We start from the raw sequence: 27,300 nt of genomic DNA on the forward strand, positions 1-27,300 counted from the left end.
GTTGTTCTGGTGTGCAGTGCTCTATAGCATCGTTTTGAGGGTAGGAGTTGATACAATTTATGACCAGGATGCAAGGGGTCTGTAGATATTTTCAAAGCCCTCTTTTTGACTTGTGCAGTATACAGGTCCTCAATGGAAGGCAGGTTGGTAGCCATTGTTTTTTCTGCAGTTCTAATTATCCTCTGAAGTCTGTGTCTGTCTTGTTGGGTTGCAAAGCCAAACCAGATTCTGGTTATAGAGGTGCAGATGACAGACTCAATAATTCCTCTGTAGAACTGGATCAGCAGCTCCATGGGCAGTTTGAGCTTTCTGAGTTGGCGCAGAAAGAACGTTCTTTGTTGTGCTTTTTTGATGATGTTTTTGATGTTAGCTGTCCATTTTAGGTCTTGAGATATGGTGGAACCTAGAAATATGAAGGTCTCTACTGTTGATACTGTATTGTCTAGTATTGTAAAAGGTGGTAGTATGGGAGGGTTTCTCCTAAAGTCTACCACCATTTCTTTGGTTTTGAGTGTGTTCAGTTCCAGATTGTTCCATCACACCACTATTCCATCCTCTTTTTTTTCTTCCCCCCTTTTCCATTTTTCCATTGTTAAACCCAATGTAATAATCATTTAATTTTCCATAATCAATCTCCTTGTCTTTGTCTTTATTTTCAGTCTCTTTTCCTTGCTTCTTGTTAGTTGTTTCTTTGTCAGCTTGAATGTATCCTAAATCAATTTTTTCATCATCAAGTTTCAATTTTCCATGCAACATTGTAATCATTTCCCTTATTTCCATTTTCAGTGATAGGTACATCGTTATCATCATTTCCTTCAATTCCTGCGCCATTTTGTTCTTTCTAAAAAGTTCAGTGCTATAATGATTTTTTCCCCTCTTGAAGGTAGCTCTCTACAATCCACATTTACAATTGGCGAACTTAAAAGGCATCCATTTTGGTTGCAGTGCATTTTAACAGTTTTTACTTACACCAAGTCAATTTAAAGTTCAGTCCAGATTTATATAATCCAATTTAGAGTCATTAACCAGTCCTTTCTATTAGCCGCTATTATGACGCCAGGACATTTGCAATTGTTTTAAAAATCCTTCCTTTCCCCCCCCCCCTTTCTGCCTATGAGTTAAATATCACTCACCCGGCAGCAATATTCTTGCCAAAATCTTTTAGTTCTTCCTCATAAGAAGAACTAAAAGATTTTGTTTTCCAGGTCACCTGCATCCTGTTCGCTGTCATCTGTACCTCCTCTACAACCAGTTTAAAGTATGGTGCTCATACTCATTCCCAAGGGTGATCTAATCACACTGTACACAAGTACAGAGGAACAATGATTGTACTTCTTGTGATTTGGATTAAATGCTTCTGTCAGTGCAATCCACAAGTTTGTTAGATTTTTTTAGCTGCTGTATCAAACAGCTAGCTTATATTCAGAGGACGACTGTTGAATATATCCTCATTAGTAGTGTCACCAAGCCAGGTTTTCCCAGTTCTGAACAAGTGATTTTTCCTACCCAGGCATTTCCATTTGTCTCCATCTGGAAATAAAATGATTTCAATAAGCTCTGAAGTTATAAAAGTTTTAAAAGCAGCTGCAGGGAGGAATTCATATTGATGCCATCATCAAAGAAAATATTTCTTCCCTTCAACTTCAGTAACTGCAATAATATTCTACTCATCAATCTCTCCAGGGGTGGGTTTCAAAACCCGTCGCTACCAGTTCGCTTGTGGGCGCACGTGTGCTTGCGCACACAACACTTCTCCACATGCGCAGAAGCGTCCGGGCAGGTGGGCAAAGCCTCCCGTCGCCGCCACTACTGGTTGTCCCAATCTTGGAGAACCAGTAGCAACCCACCACTGAATCTCTCCCATCATGCCAGTTTTGTTACACACCATCAATTTATAGTAGAAATGTCTGGTTTCAACCAAAAAGAAGCTATTTGTTGAACAGCCACAGTTACCATTTTCATTCTCAACAGAATTGTTGCTTGTCCCTTCGGCTAGGATATGAAAAGGGTGGGCTTTTTGCAGGCAATATGTTGTTTTCTGCTGCCCCCACAAAAATCCTGTGCAGTTGACACCCCATCACCCCCCACTCTTATTGATCAGGTGGTCCACCAGGAGAAGTTGGGAGGAAAGCAGCTGAGGTTCACCCTTCTTTTTCTGGGATCTGTGGGTTTCTCAGACCTCGTAGCTACAGGAAAGAAGCTGTGTTCAGCAGAGTCTCAGGCAAATATTTGTTGTTTCTTCCTTCCCCTCAGCGATCTTTATGCAGTTTGCTTCTTTTCCTTTTTCCACGAGAGCATGCTCTTGATTTGAGTCAGTAGAAAGGTAGGCAAATGAGAAGGAAATCTTCTCCCAAAAACAAGGCAAAAATGTTGATTTTTCCATTTGCAGTAGCGGTAGGATTCCAGCAGTGCCAAGTAGAGGGAGCCCAGATCTCTGGAGGAAGAAAACCCATTTTCCTATTTCTTCCTAGTGTTTCCTTTGTAGAAATGTGTTTGTAAGCATGAGTACCTGCAGGAGTTTTGATTTCCCCCAGCGGGACATGGCTGATGTGCATTAACGGGGCTTGGATGTGTGGATGTGTGCATATGAGAAGCAACTCCTTCAACTTTCCTTGTTTGACCACAGCCCAGGATATGACGGTCAGGCATTTTCTGACTATGCAAAGGAACTTTTTAGATCAGCCCTCTCCAGCTGGATGCTCTTCACATGTCATAGCTGCACCTTCGCTGCTCCTCCAGCCAAAATGCTGGCTGGACATGACAAGCAAGAGCTGAGGCCCGGAAAGGCGCTTGCGGTGTTTTTGCATGTTGGAATTTCACGTGCGGGTGACTGTTTTGCTTGCCTTTCCAGGTGTGTACCTTGACAAAAGAAGACAATCGCACCCCTGGGAAAATCCCTGAGGATGAGCAACTGCATGTTCTTCCCTTGTACAAAATGTCCACCACAGATGAGTTTGGCAGTGAGGAGAATCAAGCTGCAAAAATGGGCAGCGGGGCCATCCAGGTCCTCACCTCCTTCCCCAGAGAGGTGAGAAAACTTCCTGAACCAGCAAAGTCTTGCAGGCAGAGGCAGCTGGAAGCCCGGAAAGCAGCTGCTGAAAAAAAGAAAATGCAGAAAGAGAAACTGATTACACCTGAAAAAATCAAGCAGGATGTCTTGGAGCTCCGGACCCTCCAACAGAATACAGGTAAGGACAGCAAAGGCTTTGTAATGGCCGGTCTTGGTAGCTGCAGAAAGGTTCAGCAAGACAAGAAGGAAGCCTGGTCACAGGTCTGGTGGAGGTCAAACTGTCCAGGTAGTCAAAGCAGTGCCCTAGCAACAGAGCACTCCCAGGCAAGGCGTCTTGGGTGTTGTCCCAACGCTTGAAGGACCCGCGCCAAGGCTTCCGTACTGGCAGCTCTTGCTTTCCATACAAGTACGGTTGGTGGTGCTCAGATTTGTTTGGGTGACTGGCTTAATAAGGAACGGTAGCCTGCTCCCGGTCATTCTCATGGCATTCTTCCCAGCCATTTGTTATTGTTTAGCTTCCTGTGGCTACATTCCTGCTTCTGAGGAACATAGGATGGTCAGATGGAAGGACACCAGGGGTGAAATGCTCCCGGATCGGACTGGATTGCCCGATCCGGTAGCTGTCTTGGCCGGTGGTTCGGCAATCCGGTAGCAACGGCAGAGCATAGCTCTGCCCACCCATCTGGGTGTCATTACAAAAGGTTTTGCGCATGCGCAGGTCTGCGCGCATCTGTGATGCGTGCATGCGCTTCCGAACCGATAAGGAAGGTAAGTACATTTCACCCCTGAAGGACACTGCTAAGAACTGGCCTCAAATTTTGCAGTCTCTTTCTGCTCCTACTGCATGAAGGGGGTCCAATATAAGAGAGCTATGACAACCCTCTTTCTTTTTTAACCCTGATCCTGATTCAGTTAACTTACGGAGGTAGTCTTCCCACCTTCTGCTTTCTACAATCTTCTTATCTGTTGTGGCATCTCTGGGTGCTTGTGTAGAAACACAGCCTGTCACCAGGAATTCCAGAATGCCTTTCAAGTTTTTGTTAGAACAATCACTTGTGTAATGTGAGGACCTGTTCTAAAACAAGGTTCTCAAGAAGTTGCAATCTAGATGGTCCTATACACTTCCAGTCTTCCTCAGCTTTTGCAGGTGGTATCAGGTGATGGCAAGCAAAGTAATTGGGTTCCATTACTAACCTTATTCATTTTTGTTTTGTTCTAATTCCTCCAAGTACATATCAGGTTATTAATCACCAGGAGCATAGCAGCCTAGAAAAGCAGTAAATGGTTGCCTTGTTTCCTTCTCCATTGTCTTGTCATATCAATTCGTGAAATAGGTGAGGTTGAAAGAGAGCTTTGTGGGTAAGCTTGATTGCTGATTTGAACTACAGTCTCTCACAGTGTTTAATAATTTAAAAGAGAATTCTGCTGCCAGAATTCCTCAGCCAAGTCCATGGCCCAGATCTTCAGTGCTTGTGCTAAGGAAGCCAAGGTGACTGCAAATTCACATTGATTCCTTTTGTGCATCTGCAGATACAGCTTTGAAAAGTGGATTCTCCCAGCCAGCCATCAAATCTTCCATCAAGGTGGAACCTCAGAGTCATTATAATGCATTGAAGTACAATGGGAATGCAGTTGTGGAGAGCTACTCAGTGCTTGGCAATTGCAGACCCTCTGACCCGTACAGCATGAACAGTGTTTACTCTTATCATTCATACTATGCACAACCTAATCTGCCTTCCATGAATGGGTTGCATTCGAAGTTCTCTCTTCCATCTTTCGGGTATTATGGATTTTCCAGCAACCATATGTTCCACTCCCAGTTTTTGAATTACAGTGAGAACAAGAATGCACCCTGGATAAGCAGCCCCTATGAGAAGAAGCCTGACGTCCAAAACTTACAAGATAATTTGAGCCATGCTTACAGGAATACTGAACTACTGGATGACACACCACCCACCGTACGGAGCAAAAATCACCATCAGCGCACCTACGAGAAAGCCAGCAGACATGCAAGCAAGACCCCAGCGGTGCCCCAGAGATGTCACTCAGTCCCTGCAGAAGCCTTGTCATTTGCACAAAACACAAACTGTTTCAGCAACCGAACAATCAAGCAAGAACCAATTGATTCCTTGGGACACACAGAGTCCCTTTCTCAATCACCTGCTCTCAATGGCCTAAACTCAAACCTGAGCCCATCTGATTTATCCAGTTTATCTCAAAATGCTGATCCAGAGCAACAATGGAGCCCTTATAAAGTCAACAGAAATCAGTCCCAACCTGAGAGAAATAGTAATGCTGAAAGCTCGTGGAACATGTTTACACCAAACGACAGTGTCAGCATGCTTAATGCAAGAACCCAGAATAAATCAAATTTGTTTGGTTCCCATTCAAATGTTAGCAGGTTATCACAATCCTACCTTATGGAGAAACAGTGGAATTTGTTTCCTGGGGAAGGGCAGAATCTGTCACCTAGCCCTGATATACTAGGGAAATCATGGAGCCCTTGCAAAGTTGATGAAAGCCCATCACTGTTTTCTGCCAATTCAGACCTTCAGGAGAAAGTCTGGGGTCTCGGGCAATTGAACTTCAGTTCCATCAAAGGAAGTTCCAGGCTTCAAGATGAACTTTGGCATTCTAGTAAAGTAGATGAGAGAAGAACTCCAACACCAAACACAGGTTTACAGAGCAGATCATGGACTTCCTTTGCGTCATTGCCCTCTACAACCTCAAGTGTTTGTGGGGAAAAGCCCCCATTTGCTTCCTTGAAAGAAGAAGGAAGTGCATCGTTGCTGGGGGCTGAAAGACCCTGGGATTCCTTTAGTTTGGACGACAGCATGGAAGAAACACCCGAGAAGAACATCAAGGAGGAAGAGGATGATGAAGAGGTCTGGTCAGACAGTGAACACAACTTTTTGGATGAAAACATTGGTGGAGTGGCAGTAGCTCCAGCCCATGGTTCCATTCTCATTGAGTGTGCAAGGCGAGAGCTGCATGCCACCACCCCACTGAAAAAACCAAACCGATGTCACCCCACACGCATCTCTCTGGTATTCTACCAGCACAAAAACTTGAACCAACCCAATCACGGACTTGCCCTTTGGGAAGCAAAAATGAAACAGCTGGCAGAAAGGGCAAGGGCAAGACAAGAGGAGGCAGCCAGGCTCGGCCTTCAGCAAGACATCAAAAACCTTGGCAAGAAGCGGAAGTGGGGAGGCAACTTGGCCATTGAGCCCCAACATAAGGAGAAGAAAGACTTGGTCCCAAAGAGGCAGGCCTTGGCCATTCCCACCAACTCGGCAGTCACCGTGTCCTCTTACGCTTACACCAAGGTAACAGGACCATACAGCCGGTGGATATGAGAAGAGGACAGCTCTCCGGGGCCACTTTACCTCAACGCGGGCAGCCCTGAAATGCAGTGCTGGTCTGTGGTGCTTTTTCCTTTGGAGAGAAACAGAATATCAAGCCAGGTGTGACGTTTCTGTACATTCATTTGGGAGTTGAGTTAAAGAAACTTATTGCTGTCAACCTTTTTCAGTAATCTAGTATTTATATCTTTGCATTTTAAATCTGTACATCACAGTAATGGCAGAAGAAATTTATAGTGTCCTTTTAAAAAGGACAGCTTTTTAATTCCATGTCCAATACTTATGTATATTGGATTTTTAACTGCAATTATTACAACTCTGAAGCAGATTATGTGATTAACAAAAAAGACAACACCCCACAATAAATCAGGTACAAATTTGCACCTGTCGGGGCTGGTAAATATCTTCCTTTGGAGACCACCCAGAAACATGACTTTCCAATTCAATCAAAGGACTGTTTGAATAGAGTTCAGTGGTTGATGCATGATGGTTTCTTATTGATTCAGTAGGTCCCGCTGGCTGATAAGATATGGGGAGAAGGCATATGCCATTCCAGATAAGCAACCATTTCCTGCACAGTTGTCTCTACAGTGTTTAAAACTGTTCAATTGACATTGCCTTCTCTGCTTCAGATCTCGGTAAGATGAACTGGACCCTTTCTAGTCTTCTACCAGATCCTGAACAGTAGCATAAATAGTGAAGCTTGAGCAGAAAAAAAGGAAGGAAAACACAGGATTATGAGATCTACCAGCAGATACATTTTGCTTTTGTAAATTTCAAGGCACATTTGATCTCTATCATCAGGTAAAAGAAAAGGATAGTGATTTACACCACAAGCAGTAGTTTTGCTGCTCCATTTTAAATAAATTATTCAGTGAGTCCAGCTTAATTTGGAGGGAGGAAAAGTTTTTAAAATGAAGTTCTCACAGAGAAAAGGAAATGAAAGTGGAAGGCAGGAAAAATCCAGGGAAAGACAACTTAGGTAAAATAACCTTTGGCATCTTGATTTCTTGCTCTTTATTTCGTGAGATGAATGAAATTACATAGTCAGGACATAAGATTGCTTTTTTTCTTTTGTTAGCAGTGCTATTTAACTTAACTTTTAAGTTTGCAGTACTGTACTATATTACCATGCTAATTTCCTGGGATGGGAAACTAGTTATGCTTATAATAATAGTGACAAGCAATGCTAATAATAAAATGGCATCTTAAACTACTGTATCTTTAAGAAACCACTCCACAATACTTTTAGTGAGCAAATACACAACCTCTTTTTTTATCATTTCTGGTGCAATCGGCTTAAAAGGGGGACTTCTTACTGTATTTTCCAGTGGTGCAGGCGTACCAAATTAAAATCATTCCCCTTGCAAATAGTTGTCCTAAAATATAAACAAATGTATTGCAAGATTTATTTTACTTTGCCACCTTTGAGAGGAAAGGAGAAGTAAACTTATGTGGTAATTAATTCAGTACAGCATAGCTGGTGCTTTGAAAATGTTGAATCCAGTGTTTAAAACTGATCTATCCTTCTTAGTCTTCTCTTAGTAAGATGCCTGATCTATATAGGTGGCTACAGATCTCTGGAGCTAGACATTCCCTGGCCTAAAGTGATGGTGGGAGAGCATTCTTCCTAAATTAGAATGGAATTCAGTTCAGTCCGGTTTCATCATTTTGCTTAAACTACATAAAAGATAGCTTCGGGCATTTCATTTGTTTTATATCACTTACTAATCATAATGACAGAAGTATAAATGTTTTAAATTGCCTGTCATGAGTAGGTAGATCTTTGTATGGTTTCCCCACAAATCATTTGAATTTCACCCTTTACTAGAAAGGTTCTGAGCTAAAGCATGAAGAACTATTTGGTTTTTAAATGCTCCCACTTGTGTGGAAAATACCCATTGAACTCGATTGAAATTGGAGATGGGAGCTCTCAATCCTGGAGATGGCACCTTTGGAACATTTCCACACCCTCTTTTGTGCCATCTTCAGATTGGGTGGTGGCAACTCTTATGATAAATTTAAGAATCCTTGCTACCTTTTACTACGGGTCTTTCTGTAGAAAAATGGAGATCTCACTCCTTCACCAGAGTAGATCCTCACTGGCTTTAATAAGCCAACATGAGTGGTTTCTCAGTGGTGCAGAAGGCAGAAGAATCAAACCTATTAAAGATCACCTTCTGAACTTTAACCGGTGCCTTTTGAGAAAAGATGGCTTGCAGATCCAACTCTGTACATAACATTTGTTTACTAGGAAACTTTCTCAGTCCTTGCGCCTCGCAGCAGGAGCAACGGGGGTGGGGGTGGGTTATCACTGTAGAGCATCCTGTGTGTTTTATGTGGTTCTGATTTTAAACTGTAAATAGCAAAAAAAAAAAAATTTAAAAGCACTTTCACCAAGATTTAAAAGAAAGAGATACCCAATAACTTGAAGAACAGTATGTTTTAAAACAGATTATTGCGGGAGAAATGTAAATAGAAACAAAATATTTAACAAGCTTTTCCGTCCTTAATTTCTTTTGTTTACTGTATTCTGTAAAATTGCTTATATTTTGCAAGGAGAATCAATGAATTATAATTGATTTTGGATGCATACCTATGAGCATATCATAGCTGTTAAGAATTATTCCAAGGCAGATTTATAGGAAATGTTCTGAGTGTCATAGGATTAAACCGACACCAGCCACTAATTTTCCATTGGTGTCAATCAGCCAGGTTTCAGGGCATCTGTACCAGAGGCTCAATTAAACACAAAGTAAAACTGTTGGTTAATCATTGGTTCTGAATTGTATCACTTCAGAGTCCAGATGCAAGAACTACAATTTAAGAGCCGCTTTGTTTCAAATTAAGATGGTTGGCAGAAGGGGAAGTATTGAGAAGAGGTTGCTTTCAAGCAATAAACTGGGCCTTGCAATCTGTAATGGTTCCATCTAGAAGCCCCCTCTGAACAACCAGTCACGAGACACAATTTCTCTGCCTTGTTAGGCCAACTTTATGCCTGTCTCTCATTGATAGTTGTGAGGTGGATCTATTAACTAGAAAAGAATCTCTTCTACCCCAATATTTTGTATGGTTTGTTTAGGCTTATGTAAATTCCTTGGTTTAGTATCTCATTTGGTAAATGTTGCTGAGGTGATCTGAAAGCTTCACTTAGATTATTTTAGAGAACAAGAATTTGTAAAAGTATATGGAAAAAAAGGGGCTCCAATACATCTGACTTGTTGAAATAATGTTAATTATTCAACTTCTTGTCTTTGGAACTGTCCAGCCTTGAGATTATACTTTTCTGAGCTGGAAATCCTGTTCACTGGACCTTCCATAAAAGGAGGGTTCCATGTTCCGAGTCTTCAAAAACCAGGAATTACCTGATGATCAAGAGGTGTTGAGCTGGTAGGTCCCTATTTGGTCCAGATCAGTTTATACAGAGAAAAGGAGAAATGCTAATGCAAAGGTCGGCTCTTCAACTTGTTTTATTTTCACTAATAATCAAAAAGGACCAAATTATGTTCTTTGTTCAAACTTGTACAAGTCCAAAGCAAGTTAAACTGGAATCACTAGTTTTTACTGAAATAGTATACCTTTTAAAGGCCTAAATGACTGTGGTACAAATATAAAGAAATCTGGTCATAAATCAGTATTAAATCTATAGAATATGAATGCCATCAAAATCTGGCACATTCATTATTTACAATTTTGCAATTCAAAATCATGAAGTAAATATGTACAATAAAAAATACAAATAGAAAATAACAGAAAACAGAGTTACCATGGAGTTCATGGTTGATTATACTTTTTCGCATGCCTGATTTAACATAAAGATGTTTTAAGTAAAAACAAGACTGATCCCAGATAAATTTATGTTTTTAATACAAAAAGTCAGCTGCAGTCTGAGGTTGTTTTCATGCTATATATAAAACCTACCTCATATCTCAGTTGTGAGAGAAAAAAAGTTTGCTTCAGAATTACATGTGAAAGATAGATCTATGCACGGGATTCTCTGCTTTAGCGTTGTGGATAGAAGTTAGAAATTCTTTTCATTGGCTCTGTCATTTTCTCCTGGTTTGTACAATTCAGAAAATTGTAGGACACAGTTTATTTGTATTTAGAAGCGTATGGGTAAATGGCATCTTAAGGCTCAAAGATGACCCAGTGGGGTGCCGTTGTGTCAACTCGCAAAAAGATTTGTAGGGCTAATGATGCTATTAATTTCTTGCAGTAAGCTTGGTGAGCACTGCCAGTTTGCACTTGTGACTGAATATCCTAAGACGTAGGAAGTCAAGGTGCTAGGCACCCTGGTCATTGCATTGTCTTCTCTAAAAGCATGAACAAATGCTACAAGCATTGTCTTTTGAACCAACGTGTCAAATTCATAAATCAACAGCAAAATAAGTAAATATAATACTGAAATGTATTGGAGGAGGCGTAATGATGGAAAGAGGTTATTAAGTGCCATCAAGCTTAACCCTGGTGCTATAGACAAAAAAAATCCATAATCCCTGGAAAAATTCTTGAAACGTTGAATTGTGTTGCACATGAAGACTTGGCTAGTTCTCATTGACTTCTCTGGGAGGAGTTTGAGGTTGTTTGGCTATAGGACACAGTCTCTGCTTTGGGCACTTGAATCTCTTTTTGTCAAATCAGGAGTTGTTCCCATCAGTCATTGTTTATGTACAAAGCATGGAAGGGTCAAGTGGCAGATGAGCACTTGACATAATTCCTTTACCAGCTTTTCAGCTCGACAAAAAGTGGCTGTTTGTCTGCAAAACTTGTTACAAACGTTAAATGGGTGTGTGTCTCCTTGTTGCTGCTCTGTGACGAGTAGGCAGCTAAGAAGCATCAAAAGAAGGCATCACAGTGTATGCCTTTCTTGCCCAACATGCCTCCCCTCTCCTGTGCAGGGGATTCCATTACCTCCAACTGAGTGAGGGAAGGCTGGGAAGGCTCACACTTGCCTAGGCTGAGCTCCCACTCACTAAAGGCAAAAGAGGAAGGAACAAAAATATTCTGAGATGATACAGCTGATGGTGCATAATGCCAGAATGTGCTTTGTAGGCTCATTCAAAGGCATATTTTTAATCAACTAAAATCTTGTAATAAAAAGGTGCTACCTTGATGAGTTCTTTAAACAAGTTGCTTTTTAAGGTGAGGGAACAGATTCCATCTTGCTTAGGTGCTATTATCTAACCAGAGAACTCTACAATTAACTAAAAACAGAAAGGTTGAGTATTTTAAATATTTGTAGTTTCTAAAACTTCTATTCTGGATCTAAAATACATAAGTGCATATCTGGCTTCATTTACATGTATGTAGATCCAGGACAGATTTCTTTGGTTTAAGTGACAGTTCTGCACTCCTAGGGCTGGTTCTGAGAATGTAAGATTTGTAGTTTTACAAAATTAACATCTCTGGAAAGGGCTTTTGGGATCAAGCCACAAATTATTTGATACAAATGGGTAAATGAAAACCCATTTCTTTAAAATAAAGAAATTAAGGTACTGCAAACTGTACTCAGAGTAACACTTGTGCCAATTTAGCAAGTGTGCATGGTGCAACAATCCATATTACTGTATATTGGTAACTATTATGCAAAACTATGGGTGCTTAATTGAAGTTTTGAGGTCACTCCGAGAGAGCAGCTATTTGTAAAAGCAGCTATTTGTAAAAGCAGCGTAGTTGCCGCCTTACTTGGCTTGCTTGCTTTCATTGTTACCAGGAAACACTTTAGAGCTGTCATCCCAGTGCTGCTTGCCTTACCCATGGAAAGTCCTTGTTGGACCATAGTTACACCTCAGTGTGAGCATATTTATTGAGGTCAATATCAATCAAGAGTCCAGCCTGTTAGCAGGCTAGGTTTGGGCAGGTGGTGTGAATGTGGATCTGATCATACAAGGTTGGCTAATCCTTAGTCTAATAAGTCAGCTTCAACCTGCTATTATGGCTTTGTGTATTTGCTATTTGTAAGTAGATGTGTCTTAAACTTTTACAAAATACTATTTTGGTGCTATTTATTTTCCATTTCTTCAGTTTCTCTTTTTCACTTTGGTTCACAGAATTTGCTTAATGTGTATAGAACCAGGATTTTCTCATATAAGCTTGCTGTTACCACAATACATTCAAAATACCTCAGAAAACAGAGTATTGTGGCAACCTGTGATTCAGTTATAAATAATGGCATGGCTGCAAATATTAGAAATAAGGTTATGTATTTTATTAATTCAATACTGTACTTGACATCTTAGTAACTGTACAGCCTTTTGCATTCTATTCTTGGGCAATTTCTCACTTTCAATATTAATGAACTATCTTGAGGAATATTCTAGAGCATTTAAGAGATGGTGTGTTCTTGACAGTATGCAAGGCCTTCCTGAAGTAGCTCACAGCAGAATGTGACCCACAAGAGAAAATAGTTTTAGAAGTAACATCTTAAGAAAAATATGATCAGTAATAAAATAGTTGTTTTAATTAAAAATAAAAAATTGGCATAATTGATAGATTTAAACAAGTTCTTCTCTCTTTTTCTGCAAAAACATTTTTGGGGCAGGTTCAACAGGATCCTGGTTTTATTATCATGCATAACCAAAAAGGACATGACTTTTCAAAGCTACCATCTGGTGATTCTTGTGTGGCTGATTAGTAAAATGAAAGCAAGATCAGTGCTGAATGATCATGACAAAATTTAACCCAATATGCAAAGGTTAGTTAGTGATATACCAACTGGATATACCAACCTTCAGTAAAAAATATCTTTAAATGATACTATTTTACACTTTTAATATCTGGAACATTGCTTTCAAGATGGCAAAATGTAGCTGTTACATTGAAGAGCAAACTAATGTTATTGCTGGTCCTTTTAAAAGCATTGAGATTCTTTGCATGCAGAAAGATTATTATTACATGGTCAAAACAATTTTTTTTTTAAAATTTATTATTCTTGCCCAAGCATAGTAAAGCAAACTGGCTATGTTTTCTTCTGCTCCAGTATCAGGGATTTATTGTTATTTTACGATTTTTGGTTGCTTTTTCTCATTTTAGCACCTGCTTTTGGAGATTTACTCCCTGCTATTCAGTCTATGGAAATATCTATTTAGCTGGCTTTTGGCATTTATTTTTCATTCATATCTGTCTTCTAAACAAATGTTATATCACAGTCTTTTAAATGCTTTTTTTAATTTAAAGAAATGAGGAAAACACCAGTTTGGATTTGGCAGACTAATTCAGTTTAGTTAACCGAAGGCTGTGACTACTCAAGGGATTGGATTTCTTGTCTCCTTGAATTCACATTTGGTAAACGAGACCTCCAGCGGAGGCCACCTTGTGACCACACGTGAAGATTTCTTTGTTGATTTGACTGTGGCTACTTGAAATGAAGTTTTATCTGGGGTTGGTTGACAACAGTAGATTTACAATGTCTCAAGGCAATAGGACTTGTGTATTAAACTGTAGATAACCTTAGTACAGTAAGTCTATGCTGATAATTTTATTTTGTATAATTTCCTTGTATTTTTTCTTTCATACTTTTCCCCCCATCAATGTCTTGGCAAATTTATTTCTAGGATACAAAAAATGGCAAGTATGAATCTTTCTTTTTTTTAATTTGTATTTTATTATGTTACACAGCCAACTGGTTTGTGAAATGTATTATTCCGGATATCTTAAACTATTGTGGGTGTTTTAATAAATTTTATATTTATTTTTTGCACTCAAATTCAGTGTGTTTTTCTCCCAGTCAACAAATACAGGGCTGTCCTATTCAGGATATGCGGACCACAGATCTATCCACTCATGCAATCTCAATCCATTTTTATTTTAGCTCTTTCTCTTATTTATTTTTCCTCACAACTGAACAAGAAATGGCTTCCCTCTTCGTTGCATCCATTCCATTCCTTCCCTTATCTGAATCCTCCCCAGTTCTTCTTTTGTCATGTGTCGCTGAATTGGTCACCACCATTCCACGGCCCTCTGGTTGCCACTCTTGGGTTCATCTTAGTATTTTAGAGTTTACTCAACCCATCCCCCCCAAAAAACACAATATTTTTGTGTCTTTTAAAAGGCATTTTGAATTTAAACATTGTAAATATGTCCATTTACCAATCCAAGGGGAGTAATTACTAAATGCAATTGAATTTGATCAGGATCTGGGATAGACTGTTTTGACCAACTAAATGGCATATTGCAAAGGTGGTTTTGACTACTTATGTGCAAGCAAAATCATTTTGTGAAACAGTTCTGAACCAAGTACAAGCAACTGATTCCTTAAAGCTAATGGTTAGTCAGTCTGGGATGACACAATAAATTTAAGACAAGCCATAACATAGTTTGCAGGCTTGTGATTTAGTATGCTCTGTGAACTCAGCCAATTGTGATTTTCAGTAAGCTAGTTAATCAAACCATGTGACCCTATTACTTATTTAGTTAATTCCAGCCTTGGCTAAAACAGAAACAAGAACAGCCAATTCATCTTCTGATTCTAGCAAAACAACAACAACCCACATTTATGGAGATTCATGATACCAGCCTGCAGCACCTGTTTTACTGCTCAGTTCACATGACTGACGGACTCGGTTCCTTTCAGAGAGCTTGGGCCTTTTCCTGAGGGTCTGGTGGGCAGTTTGGTTGAGGCCCTGGTCATGGCCTAGAATGGGCAAGAGATTGGGCGCTTGGACTGTACTGCTCTTACATGGCCTCTCCCTGGGCGGCAATCCCAAAATACATCCTGATTTACTGAGGAGCTTCAGGAATTGAAATGCAAGAAGAGACACAAGGATCATAACTGGAGGGAAACAAAGGGTGCATCCGATACAGGCTGAGTAAGAACCCCTATTAGGAATTACATCATGGGGATTACAGTGGTGAAATCTGGACAATCTTTTTATTGTCTGCCTGCATCTGCCAGTAGCAGTCTGGCAAATCTGGTCCTCAGGGAACAGGCCCAGAATCCATCATTGATAGCAGTAGTGACAAGCTTGAATATAATTATTTATTTAGGGTATGGCATATAATACATGGATCAGTAATGTGTATTAACATTTTATCTAGATTAGTAAAACACAATAAAATCTAAATATTAAAAAGATCTATGTTCAAATCCCAATGTCTAGGGCCTTGGCTATCTAACCACTGGAGCACAGCATCCTTTATGTTAAAAAAAAATCAGATACTGGATTATATGAAGTATTAATATCAATACTTGATATTGTAAAGACAGTAAAACATTTAGAAAAAAAAGTATTATACAAAAAGTGTTTAGATGGTTCCCTCCTTTTCATTCTCACCCCATTCTTTTTAATAATTTTATTAATTTAAAATGGAAATTTTTATGAAGTTATCAATGATCATGGTCCTTGTGTGTGCATCTTGAAGCTCAACATATTTATTAAACCTTTTTGGGGAGAAATCTTTTGCCTCTCTCAGCCTTAAAAGAGGCTATGATGGACAGTCTACTCAGGTAAACGTTGCTGAGAGACTGCTGGACCCAACAATCATGAACAATTGTCATCCAGCCTCCAAATGTCCCTTTCTTGGGAAGGCAATGTACAGGATGGTCAGGCTTCAACTTCAGGGGAACCTGGAGGAAATGGCTTTCAGGTAGTCCTTGACTTACAACCACAGTTGGAACCAGACTTTCCATGCTAAGCAAAGCAGTTGTTAAATGAGCCCTACCCGATTTTACATCTTTTGCTGTGATTAAGTGAATCAACTGGTTGTTAAGCAAATCTGGCTTCTCCCGTTGATTTTGTCAGAGGCCATCTGGGAAGGTCGCAAAAGCCAATCATCTGACTCCAACCATCATGTCAAGCACCCAAATTTTGATTGTGTGACTGGGGATGCTGCAATGGTCATAACTGTGAGGATTAGTCATTAGTCAGTTTTTTCAGTACCACTATAACTTTGAATGGTAGCTTAACAAATGGTTGTAAGTCAAGGACTATATTTGAACTAGTTTTGGTCAGGTTTCAGTCTGCAGACGTCTTTTGTCATATTTGTTGATGACTTATGGTAGAGTAGAGATAAGAGTTGGTGCATCCAGCCTCGTGCTCCCTGACCTCCCAGCAGCTTTTGATATCGCTGACCATCCTTTTGGACTGGCTTCAGAGGTTGGGGACGGGTCCACATTTGTGGAGGGTTTGATTTCTCTCCCCTTCTCTTTAAAATCTACATGAAAAAGCTGGGTGACGTTATATGCCAACCTGGGGTGAGGTATTGTCAACATGCAGATGATACTCAGTTCTGAATCTCTCACCTAGCTGATTAAAAAATAATGGATAGAAACTTACCAAGGAGAGATCCAACTTAGAAATAAGGAGAAATTTCCCAATAGAACAAATAATTAGGGGAACGACTTCCCTCCAAAAGTTGTGGGTGTCCTGTCATTGGAGGTTTTAAGAAGAGATGGACAGCCATTTGCCTGGAATGGTATATTTATTCTGTCTCTCATGTCCTGGTTACCCCTCAGTTGGTCCAGAGCAGCATAGGCACCACATTATCCACATATCACATATGTGACATCCACATATCAATCACGTAGGCAGTGAAAGGGGCACCACATTACCATCTTCTCCAGTCGCAGGAGGATGATCTCGAGACAGCCCTTCCTTTGCAACACTTCCTGGATGCCTGAAGAGCAGGAAGAAGAGCCACAACCAGGCCCTTGGTCAAACACTCGGACACCCTGTAATCGGAGAAAGCACCTCAGACTTGACCTCTTGAAGAGGGAGGGGGAAGCACACTCAGACTTGCAAGATGCAGATGTTGTAACATTACTAGATTTTTATCTCTTTTTAAATAAAAGGTCAAGGTGGGATATCTAATATTCCTGCTACCTATTTTCCCAATAACAACCCTGCCAGGTGGGCTGGGCTGACAAAAAGGACCTGGCTCGAAGTCACCCAGCTGCCTTTCATGTCTAAGACGGGGCTAGAACTTACTGTCTCCTGGTTTCTAGGCCAGCACCTTCTCCACTACACCAAAATGGTTCCCTTTTATAATAAAAGTAGTACAGGGAGTCCTCGACTTACAACCACAGTGGAGCCCAAAATTTATGTTGCTGAGAAATTTACTGAGTTTTGCCCCATTTTACATTTCTTGCCCCATTTATTAAGTGATTCACTGCAGTTGTTAAATTAATAACACGGTTGTGAAGTGAACCTGGCTTCCCCATTGAATTTGCTTGTCAGAAAGTCACAAGAGCCTGATCACGTGACCCCGGGGCACCGCGACCGTCGTAAATGTGAACCAGCTGCCAAGCATCCGGATTTTGACGACGTGACCGCTGAAACCGTCATAAGTCTTTTTTTCAGTACCGTTGTAACTTTGACCGGTCACTAAACGAACGGTTGTAAGGATCAGCCGTATCTGTCTGTATGACTGCGCTTTTCTGGGCCGCTCTCCAAGCGGCAAGGCGAGCCGTTTGCCAAGGTTCCCCGAGCCCCTCCCGCCCTCCGTTAGCCCGGCGCCTCCGACAGCCAGAGCGGCGCAGCAGGCAGGGTGGGGGGGAGGAGCACCGTCCTCGTCCTTCGGCCGCCGCGCCAATTGGCGGCGGGAGCGCCAGCTCTACGTCATCACCCGGCGCCGGCGACCCGCGCCGACCTCTGACGTCACGGCATCATGGCCGCTGCCGCCTGGTTTCCCGCCTGCCGGAGGAAGGTCGGTGCCCGGGGGGAGGCTCCGGGGGAGACTGGCGGAGGATGACCAAAGGGATAAAGTGGGCGCGGACTGCCCGAAGCGGGGAATCCCTCGCTGCCTTCCCTGCGCGATCCTTCGGGATCCCGGAGCGGAGTCCCCCGGGGGGGGGGCTTTGATCCAGCTTTACTTGCTGCTAACCACAATCGTGTCCGTTTCCCCGCAGATCGCTTTTCTTCTGCGCCGCGGAGGGCGGTCCTTTGCTTCCCAAACTGAGGGGGAAATCCGGATGACCCGAGTCCTTCAGGAGAAGTTCCCCCAGGCTGTTGCGATTAAAGTCGTCGATATCTCAGGTGAGGAGAGACGTTTCTCACTAGGTCCCCACTGAAATCTCTCTGGGATTCTAGGGGTTTTCTGCGATGACCTTCATGCGGCTGTCTGTCATTCGCATCTGGAGGATTTGTCTGCTTATTCTACTGCCGTAGCTCTTGTGTTCTCTCGGTCATTTTACTGCAACGTCAGATTTGAAGAAAGTTGTTGATTGGTGTTTCATTGCATTTATAATCTTAATCCTTAGGTTAAGATTGAGTCCATCTTTTTTTTAACTGTTAAATGTACATTAGGTTTTGAAAGAGTTCTCAAAAGATTGAAATGCTTTAGCAAAATAATCCAGTGACACAGCTAGTCAAACAACACATAAAACGTCCACATCCTGAAGTATATACTGATAGTTGGTAGAATGCAAGCAATGTTATATTGATTTAGAGAGATCTTAGCTGACACAGAATAGTGTGTACTTGCTTGGGGTAAATCTGTTAAGCAATGGTATATGACGTGGTATATTGCACAACATCTTCAAATTGGTATTGCAGAAAATACTGCATATAGTTGCTGAAATATGTTTAATGAATTCATTAACGAATGAATGGGCTAAAACATATGCTAGAAAGTATGAATTGATGGTATCTAAGTTGTTGTAAGTCAGTTGCATATGAAACTAAGAGTGTATGTTATTCTCCATGAAAGTCATAATGGAAGAACCAGAGATGAATTTTGGGAAAAATAATGCAACATTCTTAATGACTGCAATCTGGAGAGAAAAATGTTCTGATATGAATGGATGAGTGGAACAAAATGAGAGGCAGCAGAAAAGCTGGGCCTTTGAATCTCACTAAGAGTGCTGATTGATTGGTGAGTTTCTTTTTAGAAAAATAACTTTTGAACACATAAATTAAGCATAAATAATAACTATAATTCTAAAATCATAGTTGGTTTGATTGTTTTTAATGAAGAATTGAGATAGTTTGTGAAGGATACACACAAGATGATGAAAACTTTCTGAATGTGAGACAAAGTAGAGTGACTGGATAAAACAATCCATAACGATAATAAAGCATAAATCTTCTGTGAAAAAATAGATTATTCTCTCAATGGAATTAATGAAAACTAGATAAAAAATGTGTAGTGACAAGAATGATATTCCACTGGACAGAAAAAGTGACATGACAAAATGACATAATGGTGGCTCTATAATTATATATGTCCACTTGGATGGACCTCCTAGAAGAGAGAGTTGAATTAAAAATCTTGATCCCAATCTAAACACCATAACAAAAATCCAAATGAAATAGAAGCTTTGAATATCAACACTTTCTGAATGAATACAAGATAAAATGTTAGTGAAGTGAGTATCTCAGAATCATGTGGGATTATTCCAGTGGAATGCATGAAAAAATATTCTTGGCAAAATAAGTGAAATGAAGGAAACTGGATGAGAAAAAAATAGTCTGAGAGACTGAAGATTTAAAAAGGTAGAGAAAATGCACAACACTTTTGATGTAAATAAAAAGTGATTTGAAGTAGATGAGGAGAGCTAACACCACATAGCCATAGCTTCTTCTGAGGATGAGTGGATATCAGCCAATTGATTTAGTACCTAAGGCAGGACTAGAATTTAGTTCCCTCATTGCTTGCCTGATACTTTCATGTTTCCTTGGATGATGGGATATTGTACGAATATGGAGGAAGTGAATACTCTAAATGGACTTGATGGGTAAATAAATTGATATTGAAGAGGGAGTAAGATAGGGTGCGCACCCTTGGTTAATTAATGCATTTTGGATAAATATCTGAATAAATACCATGGAAATAGTTAAAAAGTTTGGTTAAGATGGTTTCTAGCTGGGAGATGTGAATGATCAGGTTCGTTTGTTTTTAGATATGGTTTTAACTGAGAATCCAACTGATCTCTAGTAAACATTAGTCTGAACGTTACCTAAAATGAGCTTAATCTTGTCCCATATTATTCAAAAGATGCTTCCTAAATGATTTATTATTTTCTGCTTGTGAGCTATTGCTTTTTATATTCAGTTATGAAATACTTATTTCCCATGATAGGAACATATAATCTCTACTTAAAATAGTCTTACTAAGATTAAAAACGTGAAGTTTTAAGCAGCTGAAAAGATTGAAGCAGATTAATCCCTAAATGTGATAAAATCAACTCATTTTGTCAAGGTGGTTGTGGAGCAATGTACGAAATACATGTAGAATCAGAAGATTTTAAGGAAAAGAGAACAATTCAGCAGCACCAGATGGTTAATCAGGTAAGCATGTGGACCTTAACACTGGGAATTCTACAGGAGCTTTGGATTTCAAGTATTTCCAATTATTTACTCCTTTGGATTTCATGCATGCCTCTCATGATTCTTTTGCATTGTTCAGATGTCTTAATTTTAATTGGAAGGAGCTCTGTTCTCAAAGGTGGCCTAGAAATATTGTTCTAAGTAAAGTGAAAACTGCTATATTTAGTATTTGGGCTTGTTTCTTATCCTATGAATGGATAGCTTATATATTATATGTTGCCAGTTTCTGCCTGAAATTATTTTTTTCTTTTGCATACAATGCCTCCTTCTTCTAGGCTCTAAGTGAAGAAATTAAAACAATGCATGGACTGCGGATATTCACTTCTGTTCCCAAGCACAGAACTGACTGATATGAAAATTACGCCTTTCAGAAGTTGTGAGAAGATGCCCACTGGAAAATCATAAAACTAGTGGGCTGTATTTCTGTCTTTCCCCCTTCCAATCACCAATGCCTGGTTTCAGCAGCAATATTTATGTCAGATTGAAAATTTAACTCGTTTAATTGTATTAGAGTTTTTTTCAAGAAGACTACAGTGAAAGTCTCCTTATCCGTGGTATTAAAGCTAAGAACGAAAAAGAATAGGAAAAAATACTTGCAATATTATCTTGCTCTTATTTTTAATTCAAAACTCTGTCATGGCTCAGATGGAAATTTATTTGAAATATAACACAAATTGCTGCTGCTTTTGTTGAAGTTTCTGATAATAGGGGATGCTAATAGTTGTAGACTCACAAGTATTAAAATTGCTTGAAGTCTAAAGAGCCTTTCTTATAAAAAGGCTGCTTTTATACCAATTCTCGGACAGTCTAGTTTTCTAAGATTATCTTTAAACAATCCCAGTAATGCATCATCATTAGCTATGATGGGCAGGACTGCCTTTTCCTTCTGTTGTTGAGAAGGTGTTGATCTATTTATTGCTTTAAATGTAATACCAAATAAGATAGAGTTTTAATGAGGAATAGTTTGACATTATAGCATTCTGAAGGTGGGAAATAAATTTAAATGACTTTTTTTTTTTCCAATTCAATTGTAAAGGCCAAATCCTGCTGTTTTCTTTCTAGTAGGGCTCTGCATGCTTAAAATGTTATTTGAAGCATTACAGGTAATCTTTGGTTAATGACCATTTATTCAGCAGTCATTCTGAGTGATGACAGTGGTGAAGGAAGAGACTTGAAGCTCTTGCAACTTCCCTGGAGTCACATATTGCAGTTCAGTCACTGGGCAACCAGCTCACATTTACAATGGTCACGTGATCTCCACTGTTAGCTTCTGAAAAGTAAAGTCAGTGGAGAAGCTGGCAGGAGGTCACCAATGGTAACATACTTAACGACTGTGTGGAACCTCTGGAGCTGCTGGCATAAACCAGCGCAGTTATGTGATGTCACGCTTTATGACCATGCCACGTCGTGATGGGATTCCCATTCCCAATCCATTACCATTGTTAACCAAGAACTGTGTGTACTTTGGTCTTATCCTGAGCACTGCACCAGAACTTGAAAGGTGCCACAGCTTTAAGAATCATACTTCCTTAATAGAGTGGTATTCTTTTTGTACCCTTGTAGGGAAGCTAGAAAAATAGTCAAGCTCATTTACAAATATTCCTCTTAGAAGTAATCATCATCATCTTCTTTTAATGATATAGTCTCAATGTGCCCAAAGAGAGAACTATCTACCTCAACTAGGATCAAAATCACAGCCTCCTGATTGTGAGGCGAGAGCTCCACCTCGGGGCCACCGCACCACTCATTCCTCTTAGAAGTAATACTCATTTTGATTTCAGTAATAGTCTTTATTTTTGTTTCCCACTAATTGAGAGAACTAAATAGATGTCAAATATAAAAGTCCTTATGAGCAGTGATAACTTAAGCTTTCTGACCCACACGTGCTTTGTGGTTCTGAACTGGGCAGAGCATTGGATGGGTAAATGGATTGTGTGCCATCAAATCATTTTTGACTCCTAGTGATTACATCGAATATAATATAGACTGATATTAGTGAAGAGCACCTGTTAAGGTATTACACAGAGTCTGTAAGGGGGAAGCACAATATTGGGGCTCAATATTTCAAGAGGGAAGCGTAGTATTGTGCGAGTAAGCCTCTTCTCCCCTCCTGCATTAGAGAAGTTGCACCTTCTATAGCAGGGCTATCAAACTCGTGTCACGGTGGCATCATGTGACGTGTTGGGACTTTATCCCCCTTTGCTGAACTGGCCAGGGCCGGGACCAGCATGTGATTCTTCCGGCCAGCGGGCCATGAGTTTGACACCCCTGCTTTATAGCTCTTAGTCAATCACACAAGGAAGTCATCCGCTACAGAAGTGGCAGCCAGCTCAGGGAAATAATTTGAGTTTGGGGTAGAGCTTTACTCACAGGCACAACTTTGTGTGAACTGCAAACCCTCATAAAGTAGAGGCCACCATGCTGAATGTATCCTAATCCTTTCCAAGCTTGTAAACACTCATGCAAACATTGTTACCCTGACACACTTCTTTGTTATGTGGAAGGACTAAATAATACAGCTATGTTTTTATAGGAGGTCATTGTGACAATAAAATGTCTACTTGTGGAATAATGTACAAAGCTTCCATCATGGTCCTTAATCATGTTTATTTTTGCTGGAGAGGGAGGGAGGAAGAGAGAATGATGGCTTTTTTTAAACTATTAAGTGTATTTTACAGCTTACACTGCAATTTTCATGGGACCTTTGTAAAGATGTCTCTTGATTGGCTTCAGCTTCTACTTATATCTGGTGTGGTTTCCTCAATCTATGCAACTATTTAGAATTATTAGAGCCTGTTTGGTCTAGTGGTTAAGGTACCAGGCTAGAAACCAGAAGGCAGTGAGTTCTAGACTTACCCGAGCCTTAGCCATGAAAAGCATTTAATGCTGGAAGCTGGATAGAGTTATTTGCTATGAGATGGATAGCAAATCAATTATATAAATAAGCCAACAGTTCTCTCAGCCCAACTCACCTCACCACGGTGGTTGTTGTGAAGAAAATAGGAGAAAGGTGGTTCACTGTGCTGTTATTTGAAAAAATAATAAAGGTGGGATATAAATAAATAAGCCTGGATTATCTTTGACACAGCATCATTGTCCAGCAAAAGTATGGCTGTTTAACCACCATATTGGGTTCAGTAGGCAATACTTTGACTTTCAACTAAAGATATAAATTTCCTACCCTGTTTCCCCCAAAATAAGATGTCCTCTGATAATAAGCCCAATTGGGCTTTTGAGTGCATGGCAATAAGGCCAAGTGCTTATTTCAGGGTTCAAAAAAATATAAGACAAGGTCTTATTTTCGGGGAAACACAGTAGAAATATTCTGATCACAAGAAAACATTGGGGTCAGAGGCATGAGAGATTGAGGATAGAATTGGAGAAAAGACCACATTGGGTCCTTAGTACAATGAAAAAAGAATCTTCCTTTGAATCTGTAATTAAACAAACCATTTACCTGTTGGGTCATCATTTTAGAGGTGTTTTTTTTTTTTTAACCTAAACGGAACAGAAACGGAATGAACAAGGGCAAAAAAGTATTGGGAGCAGTAGTTCTCTGCCAGTTTGGCCATGGCAGGCTGAGAGCTAGGGCAGGACCGGTCTACTTGATCTTCAGCAGCCAAAGAAGAGACCAGGCTTCTGCTGGGGTGCGGGGGCTACTGAACTTCCAGGCAGTGGCAGAGCAACATGGCATCACTGAAGCGACCACAAATTTGCCAAATTTCAATCTCGCAGAAGTCATGGATCCTAGATTTTGGGTGCATTCTGTAACAGCCTATTTGAGGTATCTTGGTTCAAAAATTGTTGTCCTATGACGCACCATTTCGCCTAGTTAAAGGTTACAAGAGTTTTAGTAATACAGATTTAGTATGAAGAGTCAGTCTAACAAAACAAACCAGTGCAGCACAAACATATTTCTCACAAGCGCTGATCTTGCACAATGCTGACATAGAAGCTATACAGAGAATCCTGCCACATTTTACATTTGGAAACATCCTTGCCTATTAATTGAATTCACCACGGATTCCAGATTTCTCCTTTGCTGACGAGAAAGGCTGTAATCAGTTCCAGAACAGCATTTGTCAAAACACATTCATCTGGGTCAAACCATTTCCCTCGAAAGGACAGGCTTTCCTAGGGTTTCTTTCACTACTATGAATTGAATATTGACAGTAGGATCCTGAGAACCACTCTGTGATCGAATCCAGATTAATTAGTTTTCAGGTCTGATAACCCCTCAGCCTCTGGAGGACAATGGGTTTGGAAATAGGGTTTTTTAATCCGTGATCCTTTAGATGTGAGTTCTCTGAGTCAATGAGTGGTTCTCAAATTAGGACTGGGGCATGGCATCTCTAGTTCCAGCCATGATTGCTGATGCTAAAGAGTGCACAAGAACTCACCAGGTTCCTTATCCTTTATTCTGCTGGGATCTTAGTTATAATGGTGTTTTGTTGCCTCTCAGTGGAACGGAGAATTAAAGATGCAACTATTTCACTGGGACAATTGTTCATGCTTGTGAAGTTTTGCTCAGGCATGGCGGTGTTTTCAGCAAAGCAAGACAAACTGAATAATAGAATAGAATAACAGAATGGGAAGGGACCTTGGAAGTCTTCTAATCCAATCCCCTGCACAAAGAAGAGATCCTATACCTATACATTTCAGACAAATGGCTATCCAATCTCTTGTTTAAAACCTCCAGTTATGGAGCACCATAATTTCTGGAGGCAAGCTGTTTCACTGTCAGGAAATTTCTCCTTAGTTCTAGGTTGGTTCTCGTTTACTTTCTATCCATTGCTTCTTGTTCTGCCTTCAGGTACTTTGGAGAATAGGGTGACCCCCTCTTCTTTGTAGCAGATATTGGGTTACTGCTATTGTATAACCCCTAGTCCTTCTTTTCATTAGACTAGACATATCCAATTCCTGCAATCTTTCTTCATATGTTTTAGCCTTTAGCCTCCTAATCATTGTTGTTCTCTGTGCCTTCTAGAGGCTCAACCTCTCAATATCAATCTCAGTATCAATATCATAGCAACCAAAGCTGGATGTAATATTATTACAAGTGTGGTCTTACCACAAAGCATTATAAAGCGTTACCAACACTTCACATGATCTTGATTAATGCAGCTTAGGACTGCATTGGCTTTTTTGGTGGCTGCAACATACTGCTGGCTTATATTTATGTGATTTTCGACTAGGACTCCTAGATGTTATTAAACCAGGTACCACCTATTCTGTACCTGTGTCATTGCCTAAGTATAAAACCATACTTTCTCACCATTAAATTTTATTTTGTTAATAGGCCCAGTGTTCAAGTCTGCATCTTGAGCTATCTTCTGGAGTGTTGGCTGTTCCCACCAGCTTGTCATATGCAAATTCGATCCATTGCCCTTCTAAAGAGCTTCAATATAAAGAGAAAGATATAGTTGAGCAGCTGCTCACTATCTAGGAAAGGACGTGCAATTCCCTTGGCAATGAGGAGGAACCGTATTCTGACTTCAGCTTCTGGAAAAGTAGTACATACCTACTGACTGATCTTGAATGATTTGTGGGGATAGTTCAGAATGCCAACCCTGAAAGCTGCATGATATGGAAAGTACTAATATGGATTAAAGGTGCAATTTTGACCATTTATGAAAATAATAAACTCGATATATTATTTTCTAGCTAAGCTGGGCCTCTCACGACTTTACTATTTTGGTCAACAGGGTACTGTGAAAATGTATTTTTAACATTCTTATAGAGCTTAAGGAGCTTACTATTAAGGAGCCTTGGTAGTACAGTGGTCTAAAGCACCCTGTTATTAAGACCAGCTGCCTGCAATTACTGCAGGTTCAAATCTCACCAGGCTCAAGGTTGACTCAGCCTTCCATCCTTTCTAAGGTAGGTAAATTGAGGACCCAGTTCTGGGGGCAATAAGCTGACTTTGTATAAATATACAAAAAGGATGAAGGCTATTGCTTAGCACATTGTAAGCCGCCCTGAGTCTCTGGAAAAGGGCGGCATATAAATCAAATTAAAAAAAAAAAAGAAAGACAAAATTTCTGATCCCAGAGTGCTTTTGGGGAAATTATTCAGCCTGAGCACTTGTGATTTCAGCAATTTGATGCAGATGGCACTGTTGTTATTAAAAGCTTTCATGGGTTGGGAAGAATCAGCCGCCACTTCAAACCAGTCACCCTTTTATTGGGAGTTGATGAAACTGACAATTGATGCACCATTTGTGGTAACCCAGATGTTTTTTTAAAGGACAAGAAGTTAACTTCCTTGATCGTAAAATTAATAAACTGAATACTTTGGATATCTCAGAGAATGTTTAATAGTGATAATGCTAATTTTTGCTGGATATGCAATTTAGGTGCTAGACGTAATTTGAACTTGTCCCATTACTGGATTTGGCTTATTCTTGCCACATTTGGACTAAGAAAATTGTTACTATTATTCTGAATTGATCATTTGTGTAATAAAGATACTTATGTTCTTCTTAGCTATATTTCAAATATTTTGAATTTACCATCAACTTGGGTTCTGGCTAAAAGAATTTGGAAGACACTATCTGATTGTATGAAAATTTTAAAAAACCTTTTTTAAAACAAAGATTTTCTAGTAATGTTGCCAAACTTAGGTAGTTACTGTTCTTGGTGCAATAATCAGTTTATTATAT

The 27,300-nt window shown here is 40.0% G+C and overlaps 2 protein-coding genes and 1 long non-coding RNA gene across 6 annotated transcripts in view; 2 read left to right on the forward strand and 1 right to left on the reverse strand.

The window, feature by feature from the left end:
• The window catches only part of TET3 (tet methylcytosine dioxygenase 3), a 67,907-nt gene extending 61,372 nt beyond the window's left edge, over positions 1-6,535 (forward strand). For all 3 annotated transcript variants that reach the window (XM_087875917.1, XM_087875919.1, XM_034430635.3), the window contains exons 9-10: positions 2,852-3,188; positions 4,541-6,535. In XM_087875917.1, coding sequence (XP_087732043.1) covers positions 2,852-3,188; positions 4,541-6,369 — 2,166 coding nt within the window. In that variant the 3' untranslated portion in view covers positions 6,370-6,535. The remainder of the gene's footprint in view (positions 1-2,851; positions 3,189-4,540) is intronic.
• A 7,419-nt stretch (positions 6,536-13,954) lies between these two features.
• On the reverse strand, positions 13,955-17,906 carry LOC117673326 (uncharacterized). Its single transcript, XR_004593482.2, has 2 exons — positions 17,676-17,906; positions 13,955-17,044 (listed from the first exon to the last, which is right to left on the reverse strand). It is a non-coding gene; the product is annotated as an uncharacterized LOC117673326 (long non-coding RNA).
• On the forward strand, positions 17,903-27,123 carry BOLA3 (bolA family member 3). Of its 2 annotated transcripts, none has more exons than XM_034430636.3 (4): positions 17,903-18,018; positions 18,221-18,347; positions 20,512-20,600; positions 25,939-27,123. In XM_034430636.3, the coding sequence occupies exons 1-4, from the start codon at positions 17,980-17,982 to the stop codon at positions 26,083-26,085; spliced, it is 402 nt and encodes a 133-aa protein (XP_034286527.1). In that variant the 5' UTR covers positions 17,903-17,979; the 3' UTR covers positions 26,086-27,123. The 2 variants fall into 2 exon arrangements, with proteins under 2 accessions (XP_034286527.1, XP_034286528.1); XM_034430637.3 differs by lacking the exon at positions 25,939-27,123 and adding an exon at positions 20,915-23,702.
• Positions 27,124-27,300: the final 177 nt, after the last annotated feature.

The sequence above is a fragment of the Pantherophis guttatus genome, chromosome 9, assembly GCF_059756535.1.
Source record: "Pantherophis guttatus breed Tessera chromosome 9, ASM5975653v1, whole genome shotgun sequence".
Taxonomy (NCBI): Eukaryota; Metazoa; Chordata; class Lepidosauria; order Squamata; family Colubridae; genus Pantherophis; species Pantherophis guttatus.

Coding starts and splice junctions, on each gene's coding strand:
- BOLA3 (XM_034430636.3), top strand. CDS start 17,980: ATGGCCGCTGCCGCCTGGTTTCCCGCCTGCCGGAGGAAG. Junction 18,019..18,220: donor TTCCCGCCTGCCGGAGGAAG/GTCGGTGCCCGG, acceptor GTTTCCCCGCAG/ATCGCTTTTCTTCTGCGCCG. Junction 18,348..20,511: donor TAAAGTCGTCGATATCTCAG/GTGAGGAGAGAC, acceptor CATTTTGTCAAG/GTGGTTGTGGAGCAATGTAC.